The sequence below is a fragment of the Sceloporus undulatus genome, chromosome 1 (genome assembly GCF_019175285.1).
Source record: "Sceloporus undulatus isolate JIND9_A2432 ecotype Alabama chromosome 1, SceUnd_v1.1, whole genome shotgun sequence".
Lineage (NCBI taxonomy): Eukaryota > Metazoa > Chordata > Lepidosauria > Squamata > Phrynosomatidae > Sceloporus > Sceloporus undulatus.
This window is the reverse complement of record NC_056522.1, coordinates 355,314,500-355,336,068: the sequence shown is the minus strand read 5'-3', so window position 1 is coordinate 355,336,068 and position 21,569 is coordinate 355,314,500. Positions and strand designations below refer to the sequence as shown.

At 38.6% G+C, this 21,569-nt stretch overlaps 1 protein-coding gene across 3 annotated transcripts in view; it reads left to right on the top strand.

Moving 5' to 3' along the window:
* The window catches only part of SYNE3 (spectrin repeat containing nuclear envelope family member 3), a 111,420-nt gene that overhangs the window by 82,189 nt on the left and 7,662 nt on the right, over positions 1-21,569 (top strand). The window contains exons 14-19 of one of the 3 annotated variants that reach the window (XR_006101585.1): positions 143-306; positions 4,576-4,699; positions 10,204-10,356; positions 11,342-11,482; positions 12,439-12,574; positions 13,690-13,728. Coding sequence is in view for 2 of the 3 variants with exons in the window: in XM_042446729.1 (XP_042302663.1) it covers positions 143-306; positions 4,576-4,699; positions 10,204-10,356; positions 11,342-11,482; positions 13,690-13,728 (621 nt within the window). In the remaining variant the exon portion in view is untranslated. Of the gene's footprint in view, positions 1-142; positions 307-4,575; positions 4,700-10,203; positions 10,357-11,341; positions 11,483-12,438; positions 12,575-13,689; positions 13,729-21,569 lie in introns of those variants that run through there. The other 2 variants (XM_042446729.1, XM_042446730.1) reach the window with 2 other exon arrangements.

Genomic DNA, 21,569 nt, shown 5'->3' with positions numbered 1-21,569 from the left:
TTTTGTATCATCTGCAAAAACCCACCGGAGCTGCCCACTTCACTGTAGATAACAATACCAAATAGAGACAATTGTGGATCTGTTCACAAACATTTGCAGACGTTAGAACCTATCCTATGTGTTTTCATCCTCTGCTTTTCAGAGACTTCAAATGGAGTTTCCAGATAGAGAGAACCAATTACAACTTATTGAGGCCAAAGGAGAATTAGTTGCAGTGAATTCTTCTTCAGAAGGGGCTGCAAATGTCCAGGCAGAAGTGAAGAAGCTAATGGAATCTTTTGAGTCTCTTGAAGACATGATGTTAAGGTAAATGAGTTATGCAGCTTCATATCACACCTTGTTCCATTTTTGCCCTGCAGCAGAAGGCAGATGGAGGAACAGAGGCAAAACATGTTGAGAACAGCCATGTGTATTATTGCTGTCTCTAAAGGCCTGGAAGCAGCAACAGCTAGTTGCTTCTATGCTAGTTTTTGTTGTTGTTGTTGTTGTTGTTGTTGTTGTTTTCTTTTATCTGGCCTTTCTCTCAAGGCAGCAAACAATTTATAACAATACAATTTAAAAACAGTAAACAACATTAAAATATAAAATAATTAAAAAAACTGTTTTAAGAGCTAACACAGTTTTTTATCAATCTGGAGAACTATCTCTCTCTCGCTCTCTCTCTCTCTCTCTCACACACACACACACTGCAAAAACAATGAAAAATAAAGCAGTATCAAATAATGTACATATCAAGTAATATAACAGGTTACTTTTTAAATATCATGATGAGTAATGACAGTGAATTACTTTGGGGAAAGTGTAATGAGCAAAAGGAGCAAAGTATGTCCCTAAAAAGCCTCCCATTCTTCAGAATCTTGAAAGGTACATGCAGTTTTTCCAGTTTATGGCCTGACAACCTTACTGTCCACTCCCACCTGGTGATACAGCCTGTGTATAAAACTGGGATTCCTTTTTAAAACAGTTGCTCAAAGCAAACTATAAAATGAGGCATTTTATATTTTTAATGCAGAAAACAGTTTATAGACATCCCAGTAATAAAGTATCCTGCAGCTTTCTTTCTCTTCAGCATTAAAGAGGTCTGAAAGAAATCCTCTGTCTTTCCCCCTCCAAGTGGAGATATATTTTCATTCTCACAAAGCAGAGAATGATCAGCCTTTCCCCACTTTTTCCCCCTTCACCTCTAGGATTTCTCCATATGGTGTTAACCATTATTTCTGAGCCTTTCTCTCTTAAGCTGCCACTGTAGCAAAAGAGGGTGAATAATATCTCATCTCTGGAAGGTAGTGAGAATTAAAACTTTTGCGTTCTTTCCTCACTTACTTTCCTGGCAGTTTCTCTCTTGCCCAAACTTTCATCCTTCTGAACTATCAAGCTGTTTTCCAAATAAAATAATAGGATGGGGGAATTATCTTTACTACCCAAACTTGTCAGGTTTCTTCATCAATCAAGAAATCAGCTGTGAGTTGCAGCCATTTCCTAATCACAGCTACAAACTCTGTTAGAATAATCTCCTCAAAGCAACAATCCATTTAAAGAAAGATCCTTAAATGGCAAGACCAGATCCAGGGAAAATCTGCAGGCAGGAACTTGTCACAGTATCTTTTACAGCCCTTTTTGTCTCATTATGCTGCTGAACTAGTGTTACAGAGTATGACTTGTAATATGGTACTTCAGTGGTTTGGAAAACTCAAAGAAATCTCATTGGAGTAGGCCCAACCATGAAAGGAGGCAAAAGTCCCCACCTCCGCTGGTAATCCTGGGGGAGCAATAGAGCCTGACCCTCTCCTCTCTCCCTATATGCAAAACTTCAGGATCCTAAAATTAGTATGTAAGAATCCAATAAATGGGTACCATCTTTGTTTAAAAGGACTTGAGCAGGATGGAACTCATGCCAGCTTCTGGAATGCTGAGTTCAGAATTCCAAGACTTTCAATACAAGGTTATTATTTTTATTATTAGGTTGTGTTTCCACCATTCTCAAATTCAAATGAAATTTGAAGTGGATTCCTTTCAGAGTAAATTTCTTTCATTTATTTTGGTTCTAGTGCAAGCAAATAGCTTTAGCAGATTGCCTTGCCACACAGAATGGCTGAAGGTTAATAAATACACAGGATGTAATGAAATAATAATAATAATAATAATAATAATAATAATAATAATGATACAATTTATTTATATTCCGCCTTTTCCTTGAGGAATGAAGGTGGATTACAAGTACAGGCAACAAAAATACAAATATATACCCCCCAATTACAGCACAATAATATAACAATAGATTAATAACACAAAAAAAATCCAAATTACATCATGAAGAATGCAAAATACAAAAAGAAATGCATAACATGGCAGAATAATAGTAATAGCATTGCATAATAATCTAACAACCATCCCCAACTCTCCCCTGGCAACAAAACAACAGTCAGTTATCAAATATCAATTACATATCTGAAATAATAAAACTCAGGTGTTCTAGGGACATTGGAGCTGGCATTAGAGTCCTCTACCGCTCTCCTCCATCTACTGATGTAAAACTGGCTGGATGTGTAGGAGGGGGGAGAAGATGTGGATAGGAGACCTTGGTGCTTCTCTGCCCACCTCCTGGCCAGATACGAAGCCCAGCTGTAGCCCAGCTGAAAAAGGGCAAGGTGAACAGCAGGGCAGCATTTTTAAGCTTGCCACTCTTTGCCATGTCTTCGTGTGTCTGCAGCTGAGTCCCAGTGGTTTGGGGCAGGCACTCCCTCAGCTGAGGAGGTCTTCCTAAAGGACAGTAGGGCAGCTTCCTGGTAGACAGCAGAGCAGATTGTTGGTCTTCTTAAGTGGTAAATCCAGTTCAGTTCCTAACTAGAGTATATACATAAATTTCCAAAAGCAAATCTTGATTTTGCCACCCTGTATAACGTTCTATTTTGCCATGAGGTTGTCTTTAATGGGACCTGAGCATCTACAGATTTTGGTACCCACAAGGGATCCTGGAACCAAATGCCAGTGAAAACCAAGGTCCCATTATATAAGAGAAGCTGGGTTGAAGCAGACTAAAGACTATCCAGTCCAGCACAGTGGCCAGTTGGTTGGAATATTGTGCTTCAGTGGCTTGGAAAACTCAACCCTCATTGGAGTTGGCCTAACCATGAGATGAGGCAAAGGTTTCAACTGGTAATTCTCATGTCGTAATAGATACTGCCTCCCCCCAAAAAAATCCTCTCATTTTCCCTGTGCATGAGTTTCCAAAGTGGCACCAGAGGCCTGAATTAATTGTCAAAGTACCACCTGTTGAATGAGTGTCATCTGTGTTAAAGGAACTTGTGGAGGATGGAATTCATACCAGATTCTGCATTACTGAGTTTGGAATTATTTTCAGTATTATTTTATTATTTTGAATATCAGGACCAAGAAAGGGTAAGAAAAGCCATGTTGAATCAGACCAAAGGCTATCTGTTCAGACACTGTTCACACATGAGCACATGGTTGCAAATAAGAATCCCATCAGTTGGAAATGAGCATGACCTCCAGTTTCTCATGCCTTCTGGCAACCCATATATGGAGGCACTCCGCCTGTGATGCTGGAGATCATTTCCATCTTGACTAGTAGTCACTGATGGCTGCATCCTCCATGAATTTAAAGCCAGTTAAAACCATCTAAGTTTGCAGATATAAGTGCATCTTGTGGCAGCATGTTCAGTAATCTGTGCTGTGTGAAGAATTATTACTTCCTTTTATCTCTCCAGAGCCTTCCATCATTTAGCATCACTGGATGACTCTAGGTTATAGTCCTATGAGAGGGGGAGAAAAATGTCTTCCTACTTTTTCCACATTGTGCATTATTTTATACATCTCTGTCATGTCTCCCCTTGTTTGCCTTTTTTAAAGCTTAACAACCCCCAAATTCATAACCTTCCTTAGTGCTGGCATCAGCAAAGTGTGACCCACAGGTTGTATTCAATTCACAGAGCCATTTTTGTGCCCCCAAGGGTAAGAAAAATGTTCCCAAATGCCTTTTGCCACATTTTGCCCCTCTGGACCATTTTAGGCCCAGGATGAAGCTTTTTCTAAAATGTAGTGAACAAAAGTGACTTCTCTCACTTACAAAAAAAGACCTTTCCTGGGTCTAAAGTGGCCTGGGAGAGCAAAAAACATGACCAAAAAAACCATCCTTATGATACTGCAGATACTGAAGACCCACTGTAGTAGTCATGACTGCCATATATTCCCTCCAGGTTCTGAGACCGTATGAACACCAGTTGCCTGGGAACAACAGCTGGAGAAAACACTTGGCCTCGTGTGGACCTCCTCTAGGCATATAGTTCACCACAGAATGCTGGATTGGGTAGACCTTTGGTCCGGTCCAACAGGGCTTTTCTTCTGTTCTTTTGCTAAAACTCTGCATTTTTATTGGTAGCATTTATAACTCATTCCACATTTTTAATTCAGGATTTTGTTTTGTTTTGTTTTATTTTGCTTGTATCTGTTTGGTTTCTTAGAACCAAAGTACAGAGGCTGTGTATTTACAAATGTTGTATGCGCTTTGTTCAGAAGCCCAATTTTTATCTTCCTCTCTAATTTTGACCATATTAGACTCCTGCAGAAAGTCCATCCAGACAGAACAACACTAGATGTGGGCAAGAAGATATCATTTCCGGACAGTGTGCCAGCACTGGGTTTTGTCACTCACTCTACAGATGATCCAAACCAAGCCTGGGTGAGAAAAGCATTTGAGTCATGATTTTTCAGTAGCTTACAATTCTAGCTAGGGGCTGCTGAAGAAATGGAGATCAGAAAGGTTTATGGGCACAGAAAATAATTTCAATCCTTCTGGAAGAGTTTCCAAAAACTGAATTTACCATCTGTCATGAAGGAACAAGCAGTGTTTGTTCAGCGGTTGGGAGAACTTGAAATTTTCCAGACGTTGGACTGCATCTCCCCACCTGGCTAGGGTTGATGTCGTTTGTAATTCAGCTAAACATCTGGAGCACCACAGTTTGCCCACCCTTCTTCCATGGCCGGGGCAGTTACTGTTGCGGGCTAGGGCACTCCAAGAGATCGTGGAGGGTTACGCCCTTCCTATAGAAAAAAATCAATATTTTGCACCAAATATCCCATTAAAACTCTCTGGGGGCATGGAGGATATTTTAATCATGGTTTTGGCTTACCCTGGGATGTTTTAGGCCCAATAGAAACCTTTTTTTTAACAACAGGAAGTGACCTAGAAATGACTTTTTTAAACCTCCTAATGGGATATTCCTAAATTGCCTTTCCTTCTCCCAAATGCTCTTTGATCGTGTCAAGTAGGAATAGACAAATCTTTCATTTCACTATTTCCAACATTCATATTTCCCTTCAAGATCTCAAATTCTTTCTGATGAATGTATGAAGAATCTTTATTGTTGAGATGTTCTTACCAGAAATGAACCAGACAAAATTCTCAGTGCATAAGCGAAATTCAGTACCTACAGCTGTCCCCAAAGCGAAACACTCAAAAGAAAGTACTCTGCTTTGACAGAAGGCAAAGAAATCTGTAGCACCTTTGAAACTAACTGAAAGAAAGAATCTGGTAGCATGAGCTTTCGTGATCTTGAGCCTACTTCCTCAGATACATGTTTTGAGGAGGTAGGCTCAAGTCTACAATAGCTCATGGTACCTGCTCTTTCAATTAGGTGCTATAAGATCCCTTTACATACTGATTTTCCAGATTAACATGTCTAGGCCTTTGAATTCTGTTTAGATGGAAAAATACAATATTTTGGTTTCTTCCACTTTCATTTTTGTGGGGGTTTTTTGTTTGTTTGTTTGTTTTTAATCTCAAGATGAAATACAAATTTATGAAGAAATCTATAGTTTCTGGAAAGTCTAGATCAGAGACCAAATCAAATGAAATCATCAACTACCTCTTACGGTAATGGAATGGAGTAGTTTACAGGACTTGGCCTAGCCTAGGTAGAATGAGGCAGCTATTAGAAAACTTATTTATTTATTGTATTTACACCCCGCTCTTCAGCTAGAAAGGCTGTCAGAACAGCTTACAGATAGTCAGTTCAACATTTCATCCCATCATCCCCCTGAGCCCCTTGGCTGTTCCCTCCAAAGTAGTGCATGCCATGTGTCCTACATTTCATCCTCTATAATCCTCCTGCTGTCCTTGGATGCAGTACAGCATGCTGTCCTATCAGCAGTGGTGAAGTATTATTTACATACCAGTCTCACCCTCTTCTTTATTAAACTATATTGAATATGAATATGAAGCTCTTACTCAAGATGGCCTGTTTCAGGATGCACCTGAGGTTTAAGAGACACCAGCCAGAACAGAGTCAAATACAGAGGGTCTGTAAGAAGCATGGTCAGTGCAGTCCAGGGTGTGAGTGTGAAAAGTAATCAAAGAAAAGTCTTAAGTCAAGTAGAGAGTCACTGAAAAGAGTAGCCCAATGAGCAAGCCAAAGGTCAGGAAATGAGAGAGCAGGAAATGTAACACAATGCCAAGCAGAGGCAGTGGATCTGGTGTCTTGAAGCAGAGACAGCTTTGGGTATGCTAATTTTTAGCTAATGTATATCAGCACAGTTGGCTTAATTTTTTGTTTTCTTTCTTAAGCCCATCAAAGCAGGTTCTGTGCTTTTGCTGCTGCCACTTTAGTCTTCATAGTTCAGAAAGGTGCAATGTCTCTGACTCCTGCTCTTCATGTGTACATGGCATAGTCCTCACTGTACTTTCAGGACAGGAATGCCAGCCTCCTCTGGCTCCAACGCAGGGCTACTAGACACATTTAGCTTTGACTAGAGTCTATTATCTGAGTTCTCCTTTGTCCTTCCTCATCAGAGGTGACTTCCTCTAGGTAGAATATCACACAGGGACTTGGAGATATTACCTTTTGTTGAATTGCAGAGCCCAGAATCCCCCAAGCAATGTGGCTGCAACAAGACCTGGAGTGGGTTTGGGGGAGTTGTAGTAGCCATGCTGAGAGCTAGGATGGTATAGTGGTATGCATGTTGGACTACAACTTTGCACACCAGGATTCAATTCCCAGCTATGAAACCTTCTAGGTGTCCTTGGGCAAGTCACATGCTCTCATTCCCAGGAGAAGGCAATGGCAAACCTCCTCTGAACAAATCTTGCCAAGAAAACCCCATGATAGGGTCACCTTAGGGTCACTATAAGTCGGAAATGACTTGGAAGGCACACAACAATAACAACAGTAGCCATGCTGGCTAGAGAATACTGTGAGTTGTAGCCCAAAAATGTAATTTTTGCAAGCTCTGCTTTTCTTTTTCTTTTCTTTTATTTATATGCAGTGGCTTACCATAGTTCTTTTTTAAAAAGCAGGTGCTGGAACTCAAACCTATTTTGAAATCACTTTGTCTGAATATGGACATTTCACCCTTCATTCCCAGTCACATTGGGAAAAGCAATGGCTGCTCAATAGGGGTGGGAATATACTCTACAGACAGTAATAGACACATTCTGCTTTATTACAATTACTAAGCATGTTGCAAGATTGCCCCTTGACACTGAAATGCTGGGTTTCAACCCTGGTGAGCCCTGGCTTAAATTAAATCCTGATTTTAAAGCAGATCCTTTCCCCCCTCCTTTTTTCACAAAGGCCACACTGCTTGTGCTGGGGCCCCTTTTTAATTCCGAGTGTGTTTTCCGTGGTTTACAACTCTTCATTCAGCTATCAAACTGTTTAAAAGGAAACATGGGGCCATTTTCACAGCAACTGTAGGCTGTAACACTGAAATCCAACCCAAGCAGCAAATATCTTGGAAGTGAAGTCTGTTTGCAACTCTGAAATATTTTGAACTTTGAAAATTCTGTCCATTTGAGATCCTTCAAGCTCTTTCTAACACCTCTCTAAAAGAGGTGGGGGTAGTGGTTCGTTCTTTTCAGAACAAATGGGAAATAGAACCAAATACGGCCCACTTAGTAAAATTTTCATTTATTATGAAACAAATTCATGAAGCATCATAAAGACACAGTTGGATTCTGGTTTTGTGACCCTGTTAGCATCAATTTATCATCCACTAGAGTGTACTCATAACTTCTGCTCCTCAAGCAACAGTGAGGGATTAGTGAAAAACAGTTTAATTCCTTTTTGATAGGAATTTGCCAAAACAAATTGCAATTTGGGTTGGAGAATTTGAAAGTGACAAAATGTGAATGTGACAGAAGCAAAACCTAACAGATGCATCCATCCAGGCCTCAGGGTTCTTAAAAGTTTCACTTTGAATCTCTCTATATTCAGCTAGACTGATGCTAAATTAAGATTGCCAACCCTTTTTTTTCCCTGTAAGGCTCCTTATCTTTAATACTTATATGACAAGCAGGTAGAACTGTGTTCTTTTAATGTTGGGAATATCTATACCTATTGAATTTGGCCAGTTCAAAATAGCAGAGTTTAATTTCATTGCTGAAGATTGTACTAAATTTCCACAAATCTCCAGATTTGAAAAAGAAAGTGTGTGAGATTTTAAAGATAGTGGGAAAGTTGATTCCAACAGTCACTCTTGACATTTTTTAGTTTTACCAGAATACCCTGGATTCATTCTGAAGAGGGAAAGGGGAAAGACAGTCACTAAGTAGGTCCTGCCATCTTTCATGGTTGCCCCAGGATAATTCAATAGCCCAAGCATTCTGGGAAGATAAAACTATCGCAATCTGGTGTGACTACCCAAAATCAACTCTGGTGATACTAAGACGTTTTAAAGCATAATTAGGGGGAAATACCTTTCAAGTTTATATCCCTTCACATCTTAGCAGACTTTACCTATATCATCCATGCCTTCCAAAAATCTGCAATAAGGAATTTTCCCACCTAAGGCACCTCCTATTATTGATTTATAGAAATATTTTATGGTATATTTTCAGTCCACTAATTATTCAGGGGGGAGATTAATGGAATGCAGATATGGACAAAATGGCTGAGTCGGTTCCATATTTCATAGCAAGAAAGATTGCTATAGTAGGACATAGTAGAAAATGTATATCTCATGGTATCAGAATGTCGCAAGAGACTACTTTGTAACTGACTTCACTGCATCCACATTGAAACTCAGGCCAATGTGGAATTGGAGAAAAATAATTCAAAACTGTTTGTATGATTGAAGAAGAGATAGATAGATAGATAGATAGATAGATAGATAGATAGATAGTTTAGTTGCATTCATCCTGTCTTTCCTCCAGTGGGTTCTCCTCTTTCCCACGCCACCCACACAACAACCCTGTGAAGTACACCAGGCTGAGTGAATTTCATGGCTCAGGAAAGACAGGAACTTCAGCCTGTATCTCCTGTGTCCTAGTCCAAAAACCAGTCCATGAAGTCCACAGTGATCATTCTGGCATTAGGCTAAAACCTGCTTGGCCAGGCATTGTAAAGTTTTCAAACTGGTTTATGCAGCTTGCTCTGAGGTTTTTATTCTTCTGATTTGTTGTTACTGTTTTATTGTATTCACTATTACCAGTTACATATGTGTTATTGTGTCCCACCTGCAAACAGTGACATTACAAGTGATTTTCAAATAATTTCATCTTCTCGTGCCTTTAGCTTAATGTTTTGTTATCTCTTAGGACTCAAGGCAATTTATAATATTTCTAACAGTAACAATATTTCTAAATGAACAGTGCTCAAATTTCTACTCAGCCTCAAAACTAACCAGATGACAGTTAACCATTTGTTCAACTGAACCTACCTCAAAGGGTGATTGTGAAAATAAAAGGGAAGGGAGAATGGAATAGAAACTTCAGAGGCAATAATGTGGTGGCAATAATTATAATGCTATGTGGCATACTGTCAATGAACATCTTAGTATGCTGAATGTTCAATATCCTAAATTCAATTTCCTAAGCACTATCAAAATACTTGACAACAGGGATTTTAAAAAAATCCTGCTACCCTAATTAATCAGGGGGTTACTCCCCCAAAATATTTTTAATTGACTGATATAATCAGTTAATTCTTTCATTTTATTTTACATTGTTTTGGCAATGTAATCTTGTATGTATCTAGGAGTGGTCCTTTAAAATCTCTGACAAACTTTTCTCTTCTGCCTCCAAAAATATAAAATCTAAAGATAAAATCTGGAACATGCAGATTTGTTGAACCTTTTACAGTGAACTCTTGCACAGAATCAGTTAGATCTTAAGTGGAGAGGGGAAAGTAAATTTTCTTATTTTCCTCCTCATTTATGTAATTTTGTCCCTTTTTCTTTGTAATCCAGAAGAACACATCCCAAGGGGAAGATTCAAATGATATCCAGCTCATTAAAAACTTTGAGATATGGTTGCAAGGAGAAAATGCCAAATTGTCCAAAATTTTTGCCATGAAACTTTCCAGTACTGAAGAATTGAAGGCAAGGCACAGCAAACTAAAGGTTTGTTCCACTCCACCATTAATTATACATTGTTGTGCATTAAAGGTAAATTTGCTTAAGACACTCTGATCTCTTTCTGTTGCAATATGAAGAACTACAGGAAGCTACTGTAATGGGTCTTTTCAGATTGTCCAAATGCTCAGGTTGCATTTGGTTGTGTTTGAGACTTTTTTTTTGTCTCTGTTTTTAAAGATTTTTTTCTTGTTGCTAATAGACATAAACTTTAACAACATATATGTAAAATGAGCACTAATCAAGCAGGCATTAATCCTCTTGTGCAGACCCTCACACCCTAAGGACTGCCATTAGCAACAAACAATATACATGCAAATCACTCCTGCCTTTCCAGGACACACAATATATATAGCCAAGTCATTTCCAGGCAAACATTCTCTGAAGATGCCAGCCACAGATGCTGGCGAAATGTCAGGAAGAAACTCTTCTAGAACATGGCAACATAGCCCGAAAACCCCACAAAAAACTATATATGTAAAATTGTTTTAAAGTATCTGAAATTAATTAAATGAACTCATTACAAATATTGTTAAATTAATTTAAATTATCCCCATACATTATCAACTATAACCACCATTCAGTTTTGATTATTATTAATTTTTCATTTATGTGGAAGTGAATCTGTACTTAAATTGACTTTAATTAATATGATATCAGTTATGGTAGGAACTAGTGATATTTATCTAAATTTAACTAAATGGATCATTTTTACTTATTATTCCATTACTTATTGTGTATTTGATTGTGATTATTATCATGCATTTGATTATTGATTATCTGTCAGCAAACCAAACCATCTCTGGGTTTTACACACACACACCAGGAGAGGACCAAGACATTTCCCAACCCTACACCTTAATATGTAATGACCAAGTGTTAGTGTAGGAAATAGTTCATAAACAATATATTCCTCACTTGACATCCAGTCTTTCTACAGCAGAGCAGTAATCAGTCTCTCGCATTTTTATAGGAACTTAAATCTCGGGTTCCTGAGGGACAGCATCACTTTGAAGATCTCTTGCGTCTTCAGCCCATACTCCAGAGCTCTGAGGAACTGGAGGATTTGCGGTACCGATGGATGCTCTACAAGTCTAAACTGAATGACTCATTGGTAGGCTTTCTGAGCTAAAATGGACTAGTAACAAGGAATTGCAGATCTTTTCAGTGAAATCCATCTGGGTGTAGGGAGATGTGTTTTGTTTGCCACCCAATAGTCAATATTAATCCAGACTGTAAATAATAAAATATGCAGAGCTATACTTGATAAGAAAACTGACCCATCCCATTCCAGGCAGTAGCCAGTTTCAAATGTTTCAGAAAATGTGAAACCACACATAACTCTAGAACAGTGATTCCCAAACTTTGGTCTTTCAGGTGTTTTGGAGTTCAGCTGCCAAAAGCCTCAGCCAGCTTGGCCAACAGAAATTCTAAGAGATGAAGTCCAAAACATCTGGAGCACCAAAGTTTTGGAACCACTTCAGTGGAACAATACTGTATTTCATGCTGTTTATGGCAATATTTTAGCATGTGGTGGGCAACTTCCACAGCAGAAAAGGAATGTACTCATCAAGGACCACACCCTACAGCCACTACATCCCTGTCACATCAACTACCACACCACTGAATTTCAGCAGGGCATCCGTGACCAAACCCTATAATTTCCTTTTTAAAACAAGATGCATAGAGTATACACTTGTTTTGAAGCAGAATCAAATTCCTGGTAGGCTTTTTGGCCTCTGCAACCTCAACCAGAATTTGTCAGGAGGCAGTGAGGCCCTCAGCAATGAGGAGCGTGATACACACAGTTGGTGCCTCCTTCAGCTGTAACTAATAAAGCATTTAGGACAGCAAGTAGCCCTTTTTTGGCAAGTGAACCATGTAAATCCAAATTATGCCACTCTAGTTCTGAGCTTTTTAAAGTTGGACATATACATTGCTAGAGCTACATGGTTCTCCTCAACATCAGCCATGCTTCATTTTTCTCCATTGGTAATGGCAGATGGGGATAGGAGCAAAGCTCAGAGGAAAGAAAGTTGATTGATAGCACAACTTACACTTTCCATGCAGAATGTCCCAGATTTCATCCTAGACATCTCCAGGTGAAGCAAGGAAACCTCCAGTCTGAAATCATGGAGAATCACAGCCAGCTAATGTAACTAGCAATTACTAGGATAGATGGACCAATGATCTGACCTGATCTAAGGTAGTTTTGCATGTTCTTATAGCATGTGATATGAATTCATTGTGTTGCATTGCTACCCTGCCCTGCTCTGGCTGGCTCTTCCTTGTAGGAGTAGGAAAATGTGACACCATAACAATTTATGCCAGCGGGGAAATTGGTGTGCAATAATCTTTTAAATCTAAACAAATATGTTTTGAAATGGGGCAGAGCCATTTCTTTCAGCATGCGAGGACAGCCCCTATGTCAGTGGATGAATGAACCTGCTTTAAGTTTCTGTCTGAAAACTGAAGGAGCTATTCAAGGTATTGAACCTAATTTTTTTGGGGGGGGGTTGTTGTTTATATCTTGCCTCCCCCCCCCCCAGTCCAGGACAAAGTAGATACAACTAAAAATAAATCACATCGTATAAAAGTTAAAATATGTAATTAATCTGCCAATAGAATTCAAAGAAGCTAAAACCCCCACCATACAAAACAATAACGAATATAAACAGAATTACATTTACTAAAAGGGTCTTTCCTCCTAGGAAATAAACCCCCAGTGGTCTAACTAAACAAAAATATCTTCACTTCTTACCGAAGTGAGGCAAAGGAGATGTGTTCATGGGGAGCTGTACATCTTTGGAAGTATCTAGTTTAGGTTACTCCTTCTTTGTTTACAGAAGGTACTAGAGATTTAGCCGAGGCTTGCCTTTGATATCCAAACTACTGAATGCAACAGCATTTTAAGTAAAGCAAAGGAGTGAAGGTGCCTAATAAGAAAAATGAGGTCAGGGGGAGAAATGCATTTAAGGATGTTTTGTGATATGATTTTAGACAGGTACTTTCTGCAAAACTACATTTAGTCAGTAGGTGTCAGTAAAACCATAGTTATTTCTGTTTATCATCCTGGTTGAATCTGACTAAAATTGTTAGGAAACAAAAACTATTTGGTATTTAAAGTTGATGTGTATGCTATAAAGCTCATTAAATAACAATCACCTGCTGCTTTAGGCTGCCCAGATGAGGAGAAATTTTAAAGCAACAACTCTCCTGTGAAATAAACATTAGTTTATAGGTCCCCATTGGATCCCATAGTGTATGGTGTTTTAAAAGAGAGAGAGAATGGGGGAAAAAACCTTTTGTTTTTATCCACAGATGACAGGTTCTTTGGAAGAGCCAGCAACATTCAGAAAGGTAAGAGTGTGTTTTTGCTTCTTCAATAAGGGTGCATGTAAGTGTAAACACATGCATATTCATAGTCTCATGATTCTAAAAGAGATCCAGTGATTAAAGAAAATCTATTTTATTAAGGTAGCTATAGTTCTGCATTATTTTATCAAACCAGGACAAGTTAATTTTCCTGCACCATTCTCTTTATAGGACGCTTACATTCTTTTTGGACTATATCACACATATTCCTTTACCATTGGCCATGATGGGAAATGAAACCCAAAAATCGAACAACCAGGGAACTAAAGGTTCCCTGTCCTTTGATGGAAATAAAGTTATACTGTATAGAAAAATACTATACTGTGTGTTGGATTTAGGATCAGCCTTCTACTGCCAGTAGGGCTCTCCTCTAGAAAAGTGACTCCACCAAGCAGCCTTTCACACTATACACATACAGGACCATGGTTCCACTTTAACTGTTAGGATAACAAATATGGAATACTGGGACTTGGAGTTCAGGGAGGAATATTTAGAATTCTTGACAAGTGAGTTGTAGTACCTCACCAAACTACAAACCCCAGGATCCCATAGAATGTTGCCATGGTAGTTAAAGTGGAATCATAGCACTATTATGTAGTGTGAAAGGGCCCCAGATTTATTTCCTTCTTCCACCATAGTTCACCCCATTTAGCAGGAGCCCCTTGACCTCCCATGCAGTATTTTCAGAGGGCTGGAGGGGCTGCTGTTGGAAGAAGGGGAAGTTCCTTTTAGCTGACTCAGCTGGCACAGTTAGGACCTAGATCTGATCCAATGCAGAAACAGAAAATACAAAGAAAGATTTATAGTTAGTAAGTTCAAAAGAATAGAAAATAGTTATACATATGTACAAATAGTTCTAAAGGTCAAATTCTTTTGAATATATTGAAGGTCTAGTGGGAATCATGTGGCCCTTCAGATGTTTGTTGGTTTGTACATCCCAGCTGGCCTAGCCAGCATAGACTTAGTTGAGGAATGCTGGCAGTTGCAGTCCAACAGTATCTGGGGGCTCCATGATTGCCATCCCTGCTATAGAGCAATGTCCAATAACAGGGCCTTGCATAGGTTCAAGGTCTGTTTTGGACATCCCTGTCTTAGTGCCAAGGTCGTCTGATCTAAAAGTAGGAAAGAACTGTTCACAGCTAGTGGTTGGGAAACAGCACTACCTAAGATAAAAGCAAGTATGGGTAAACAGAGCCCTGCCAGAGATAAAGAATGCCAAGTGAAGAAGATCCAAAGTCAAGTAACAGTCAAGGGTCTAACCAGTTCAGGAGAGCAAGCAGATAGGGAAAGTCAATACTGACTCTTGGTGATGATTTTAGTTTCATTGGTCCACATTCTGTCTGGGATGGTGTCAGTTACGATGGTACTGAGGGATTTCAATGCAAGCAGAAACCACTCCCATTATTCACCATGTGAAGACTATAGACAAATTGCTGTAAAAGGCAGATAATAAAATTTTAACTACCATTAGCAATGGAATAGTAACTTCTCAAGCGATCCGGATGTCCCTGCCCTATGCGAAGGTAACTGCTCCTTTCTTAGGAAGAAAACATTAAATTTTTCGAGGAGTCTCTGTACTGTTACATCTGGAAAACGGTTTAGGTGCTGTCTAGGTAAAATTTGCCAAATTGTAGTCCAATTAATGAGTTTTACCTTAGCTGGAAGTAGAAACTGCAAAGAGTTAAATCCCAGTTCTTTTTTTCCTTCTTGTTTAGGATTCTCGTGCAACAATTTACAATTTTTTATGTCTTTGTTTCCAAAAAGAAGGATAACTTCTTACCGGACAATCACATTTCAGAAGTAAGATAAAGAAATAAAATAAAATTAATGTAGCAGCATAATAAATACAGTTACATACACTGGTGCACTATATACGGCTGAAGCCGCATGGTAAAAGAATTAATGGTGCACGCAGCCGTGGCACACATGCTCTACTGCACCATGAGCACGAGCCCCCATTATATCCAATGGGGCATGAGCATAAGCGTTTTTCGTCTTATGCGCGGGGGGGGGGGGGTCCAGAACGGATCCCCCATGTAAAGTAAGGATCCACTGTACATACTAATGTTACTTTTACTTACCACTTTCACACAGCATCATCCACATACTGAAGTTATTTACCAATATTACTTTTAAGCAGCCTGCTGTGCTGTGCTGACATTTTTAGAGGCAGATGGACATGATTTTTTTTCAAGTTTTATATCATTGTTTTATTATTCCTGTGGGGGCCTTTTTAATAATGAAAAAGTAAAAAAGCAACACAGTGAGCAATTTGTTGTTGTTTTTTAAAAAACAAACACACACAATAACAAGTAAAGGGAAGAAATTGCTTTTCAAAAGGAATTTTCGAAGCCCTACCTCTCATCAGCCAAAGTTGCTGGTCAGCGCAATGCTTCAGTAATATCATCTCATGCTATTTTATTCTGTTTTTCCCCTCACTGATGTCACAAACATTACATGTCCCATGGCTTGGGGGAGATCTGGACTACAGTTCCAGGATACCCATGAGCACTAATTCACTCCATGCATCTGAGGAAGTAGACCAAGTCTGCAAAAGCTTATGCTACAACTCCTACACAGTTAGTCTCAAAGATGCTACAAGATTCCTTTTCATACCTCTTATTTTGAGTTCACTACCTTTCACTCAGACTGGTTCTCCCTAAATCTAGGGAATTTTTCCACCTCAATCTGCCACTTGGTATATTTTCCCCTGGTTTAGATAATGGACTTTCAAAACCATTTTTCAATTACTCTAGTTCTTTCTGCTTTCAGATGATTTCTGAGAACTGGCTTGGAAACTAGTGTCATGGGTTAAAATAGCTGATCTAAAAGAGCCATCAAATTCTCAAATTGTTTTGCAATCTTGTTCTGAGAAATGGAATCATCCCACCCTGAAACTGTTCTCAGAACTACATGTTTTAAATCAATCAATTAATCAGTCCTATTGTATTGCAAGCAATTCTTGCATAATAATGGAAAATGCTACCATTAAAAGAAAAAAACTTTAATAAAGGAGGAATAGGGAAGTCTCTCTCTCTCTCTCTCTCTCTCTCTCTCTCTCACACACACACACACACACACACACACACACACAGAGATACATTTCCCAGAACTTGTTCCAATAGAACTACTAAGGGTGCAGTTCAAGTCTGCAGGGACATAATCCCCATCCATTGTAAAATCCTGAAATGGATAAATTTAATTAAGCCAGTGGTTTTTAGACTTTTTGCCTAAAATCTAAAATTAGAATTCTCAGCCAGAAAACTAGTATTTCACCACACTACAAGTGCCATCATTCCATAGGATAGAACTACAGCAGTTAAAGTGGAATCATAGTGCTAATTGTATAGTGTGACTGTGCCTGTTGACTTTGTGTTGAGGAGCCACTGAACATCCTCCACAAAGCTGCTATGCAGAAAGGTTGGAATAGTTACTTTCTGGAAACTACTGGAATTTCCTGGAGACCTGGAGGTGGTAGCAAATTAGGCACAGAGTGAACTCAGGTAATTCACACTAGACAATTATAACACTATGATTCCATTTTAAAGTCACTGTGGTGGAGTTCTCAGCTCTTTTTTCAGCCAGGCTCATCAGTAACAGCAGATAATTTGTTGTTTGGGAACTGTTCTATTCAAAAAATGCACTTTTGCACAGAAACAGCATTTTCTGTGCAAAAATATTATTTTCTGTGCAGAAGATGCCATTTCTGTAGAAAGAAACTGAGCATCTTTCTGCACAAAATAAGTTGTGAACTGCAAAGATGCTCATCTGTCTAAGAGTCTTCTTTTCAGGATTTCATCATACTAAAAAAACACCTGGTTTTCAGCCATTTTAAAAAAATACTTTCAAGTGTTCTTTACATCTCTAGAGTGATCCCATGAAAAAGGGGACTAATGTTTAACACACCGTTAATTCTGTCTTTCACCATTCCCTCTGCACTACTGTGCTAGTTCTTTGGGCTTTGCCCATTTATACGCTGGATGGATGAAACACTTAATGGTCCAAAACATACTTCAGAAATAATCCAGTCTGAGAGCACTTTAACTGCCCTGGCTCAGTGCTAGGGAGCTCTGAGACCTATAGTTCTGTGAGACATTTAGCCTTCTCTGTCAGAGTGTTCTGGTGCCACATTAAACTACAATTCCCAGGATTCCTAGCACTGAGCCAGGGCAGTCACAGTGGTCTCCAAGTAGATTATTTCTGCAGTGTGTTTTGGACCAATATTGTCAGTGCCCTTTCAAAATCAATGGCTCTTCCACCCACCCAATATAAGTTGCTCACGTAGAAGAAATGTTTCCCTGAGCATCTATTAGAAGATGCCTTATTCAATTCTTGATTGGGAGACTGCCAAGCATGAGACAAAAATACCACTTGCCTCTGGAGGGGACTCTAAAGGGATGGTTCAAAGTTATCCTTTTTTTTAAATGTTTTCATACTTTTATGCTTTATTTGGGATTTTCAGCTCATCCTGTTCCTCATGGCTCAAAGGAATCTAAAAATAATCAGAATGTTTTTTAAAAGATTGGCAGAGTTACCCTATTCCTGTTTACTTAGGGTTTATTCGCTCCTTTTTAAAAAAAAAGTTATTATTTATTAATTTCTTTTTTAAAAGATGCATACAATTACATACAATCCACTACCATATACATGTATACATAAACAAAACATAAAAAACCACACACACAAGAAAAAACAACAAATCATACACCCATCTGTTACTTCCTAGCTGATGGTTTTGAGCTAGCCCCTTTTATGGCTTTCAGATTATCTATCACTGAAATTAGATCGATCTTATTTCCTATCTTTGAATATAATCTTTCCATTAAGTCTGCATATTTTTAAAGTAGATTTGAATTCACTTTGACAAAAAGCATGTCTTTTAAAACTATCTTCAGCTAATCATTTATACTTTAATCAAGTCTACTTCCAAATTCCCCATTTCGATTTGAGATAGTCCATTATTTTTCTCCAATCTTCTTTATACTTGTTTGAGTTATTGTTTCTTAGACCTTTCGTCAATTTGTCCATCTCAAATAAATCCAATAGCTTAAATGTCCATTCTTCAATCAGTAGTATCTCTTCCTTCTTCCATTTTTGGCATAAATTATTCTTGCCACTGACAGCATATAAAATAAAATTTTACCAAACTTTTTCTCAGATGCCTCATCTAACATATTTAACAGAAAGATTTCCGGAGAGAATCTTAAATCAGTCAATTTTGTAACTTTCTTAATTTCAAAATACCATATATTTGTTTCCAATACTTCATTTCTCTTTCACAGGTCCACCACATGTGGAAAATCGAGCCCCTTTCCTTCCCACACTTCCAGCAAACATTGCTACAATTCTTACACATTTTACTCATCTTATCAAGTGTCAAATACCACCTAAAATAAATCTTATAAAAACTCTTTAACATTTTGACAGCAAGTCTACAGTAATTCAATCTACTTTTCCGTGTTATTTCCCACTGATCTAACTCAAAAGCATTACCAAAATTCTGAGACCATTTAATCATATTTTCCTTTACCACGTCTTCTTCTGTAAATATTTTCAAAATACACTTATACGCTCTGGATAACAGGGCTTCCTTATTTGACATTAGCTCCTCATCCAATTCTGTATTATTTTTTCCAATACCTTCTTGTTTTATATCCATTTTATATCTTTCCCTTAGCTGTCTGTAAAGGAACCAAGTACAATCAGTTCCTTCCTTTCTAAGTTGTTCCATACTTAGGGTTTATTCTCAGGTATATTTGTATCAGCTGCAACACTTTAAAAAAAATTAACTGTTCTTCCCTGGCCTTAAAAATCTTATCTAACTAGATCTAACTAGATTCAGAGAGGTGGTGAAAAAATGGGAAAAAAATGAAATAAAAATAGCCATTAGTATAATTTTAACCATAAACAGGAGATGCAAATATTGAAATGAGAAAATAATGCACAGAATCCGGTGACTTTTTCCATAGGCTGACATTGATAGACTATCCTATTGGCTTCTAGAATACTTCAGAGCATTGTAAAAACAAATATTAAAAAGTAATGATGATAAATGTTTCTTCAAAGCTTGACTTCGAAGTTGTTGAAAGTACTGCAGGAGCATACTTAACATCAATTGAAAGGTTATTTATGAGGTTCAGTAGTTCGGTTTGATTTATTTTCTGCAGGTCCCAAACCTAATTAAAGCTCCTTTCTGCACCAAATGATTCAGCTCTCATTGTTTGTACCAACAAAATACTTAGGATTTATTAAGTTCACAAGGGCTCTAATTGTTTCCCTTTGAGATGCTGCAGGTTGTAATCTTGTAGAGCAGATGGACAGAAAGGATGTGCAGTTTCATCTTATTTAGAAGTCACCATTGATCTACACACCAAACAGCCATCTGGGAGTGATGCTAGTCCACTCACTTCCTAACTTGGGGATGGGAAGCACTTGGCCCTCCAAATGTTTTGGTGTTCACTAGAATAGCCTGTGGTAAGGGATTATGGGGATTATAGTCCAAAATATCTGGAGGGCCATCTTTGCTTTATTTTGGAAGGCATCCATTTCAAACATCCATGTCCCAAGTGAATGTAGGCCAGGACTGTATATAATTCAAGTCTGAAAGACCTGTTTGGTGGTAGTATGTTTTTAGAAGAGCGAAATTCATCAGCTAAAGGTCAACTGCAATACAGTAGCTTAAAAGAGTGGCAGATACACACTTAGCTTTAGAGACCAGGGAATTTTGTTGTGCCTCTCAGGTCAGGATTATTATTGTTTCAGTTTCAGCCAGAACTGTATTAACAGCTCAGTTATACAAAAAAGCTTTCCTCAGTTCAACAGCCTAATGGTTGGGCAGGAGGAAGGCAATTGTTGATATTGTTGAACACTTAGGAATCACAAAATATTGGGAAGGCATTGTAAATAAAACCCAGAAATCTGCCAGTAGATTGTGATCAATGTTTGGCCCACACCAGATTTACAGAGTAACTTCCCATTATATATACTAGATATCTCTATATTGGGAGTTGTCAACTGCTGGGTCAGCTGTAACCCCTTAATTTTATTTTATTATTAATTTTTTTTTGGTGCGGAAATCACTAAAAAGCCCTCCCTTTACTTCCTGGGAAAGCCAGCATGAAATAGTGGTTTGAGCATAGGATTAGGACTCTGGAGATCAGGGTTCAATCTCCCACTTGACCATGGGAACGTACTGGGGATCCTTGGGTGACTCACACCTTCTCAGCTCCAGAAAAGCCCTAATAGGTTCACCTTAGAGTTGCCATAAATCTGAAATGAAGGCACACAACAACATTACTGTACTTCCTGGAGCCATATTTTAGGTCCTTGAGAAGCCATTGGGTTGGGGAGTTTTTCAACCAAGGTCCCTTTCACAGTACCAGTTATAGCACCATGTTTCCTTTGAATTGCCATGGTCCTATTTTGTGAAATCTTGGGATTTCCAGTTTAAAAAGAGAGACATAGAATTATCTGATGGAAAGCTACAAATCCCAGGATTCTACAGGATAGAGCCATGGCAGTTAAAGTGGAATCCTAGTGCTATAATTGTACAGTGTGAAAGGGCCTTAAAACTGCCACTGCCTTACAAAAGTGCTGTGATTTCTTTCACCTCATTCATAATATTTAATATTCCCAGCAGAGGCGAGGCTGGGAAAGCAGTGACTGCAGAGAAATATGTTGGCAGGCACCCTATGTCCCAGCCTGTTGTCATTTTTTTCCCTCTTGTCTGCTCCCAGAACCATTTTTTGTGATACATTGGAAAAGAGTTATTAATGGCCCCCAGATGTGGCATGCTTAAAGGGCACCACACTAACCCACATAGCAGG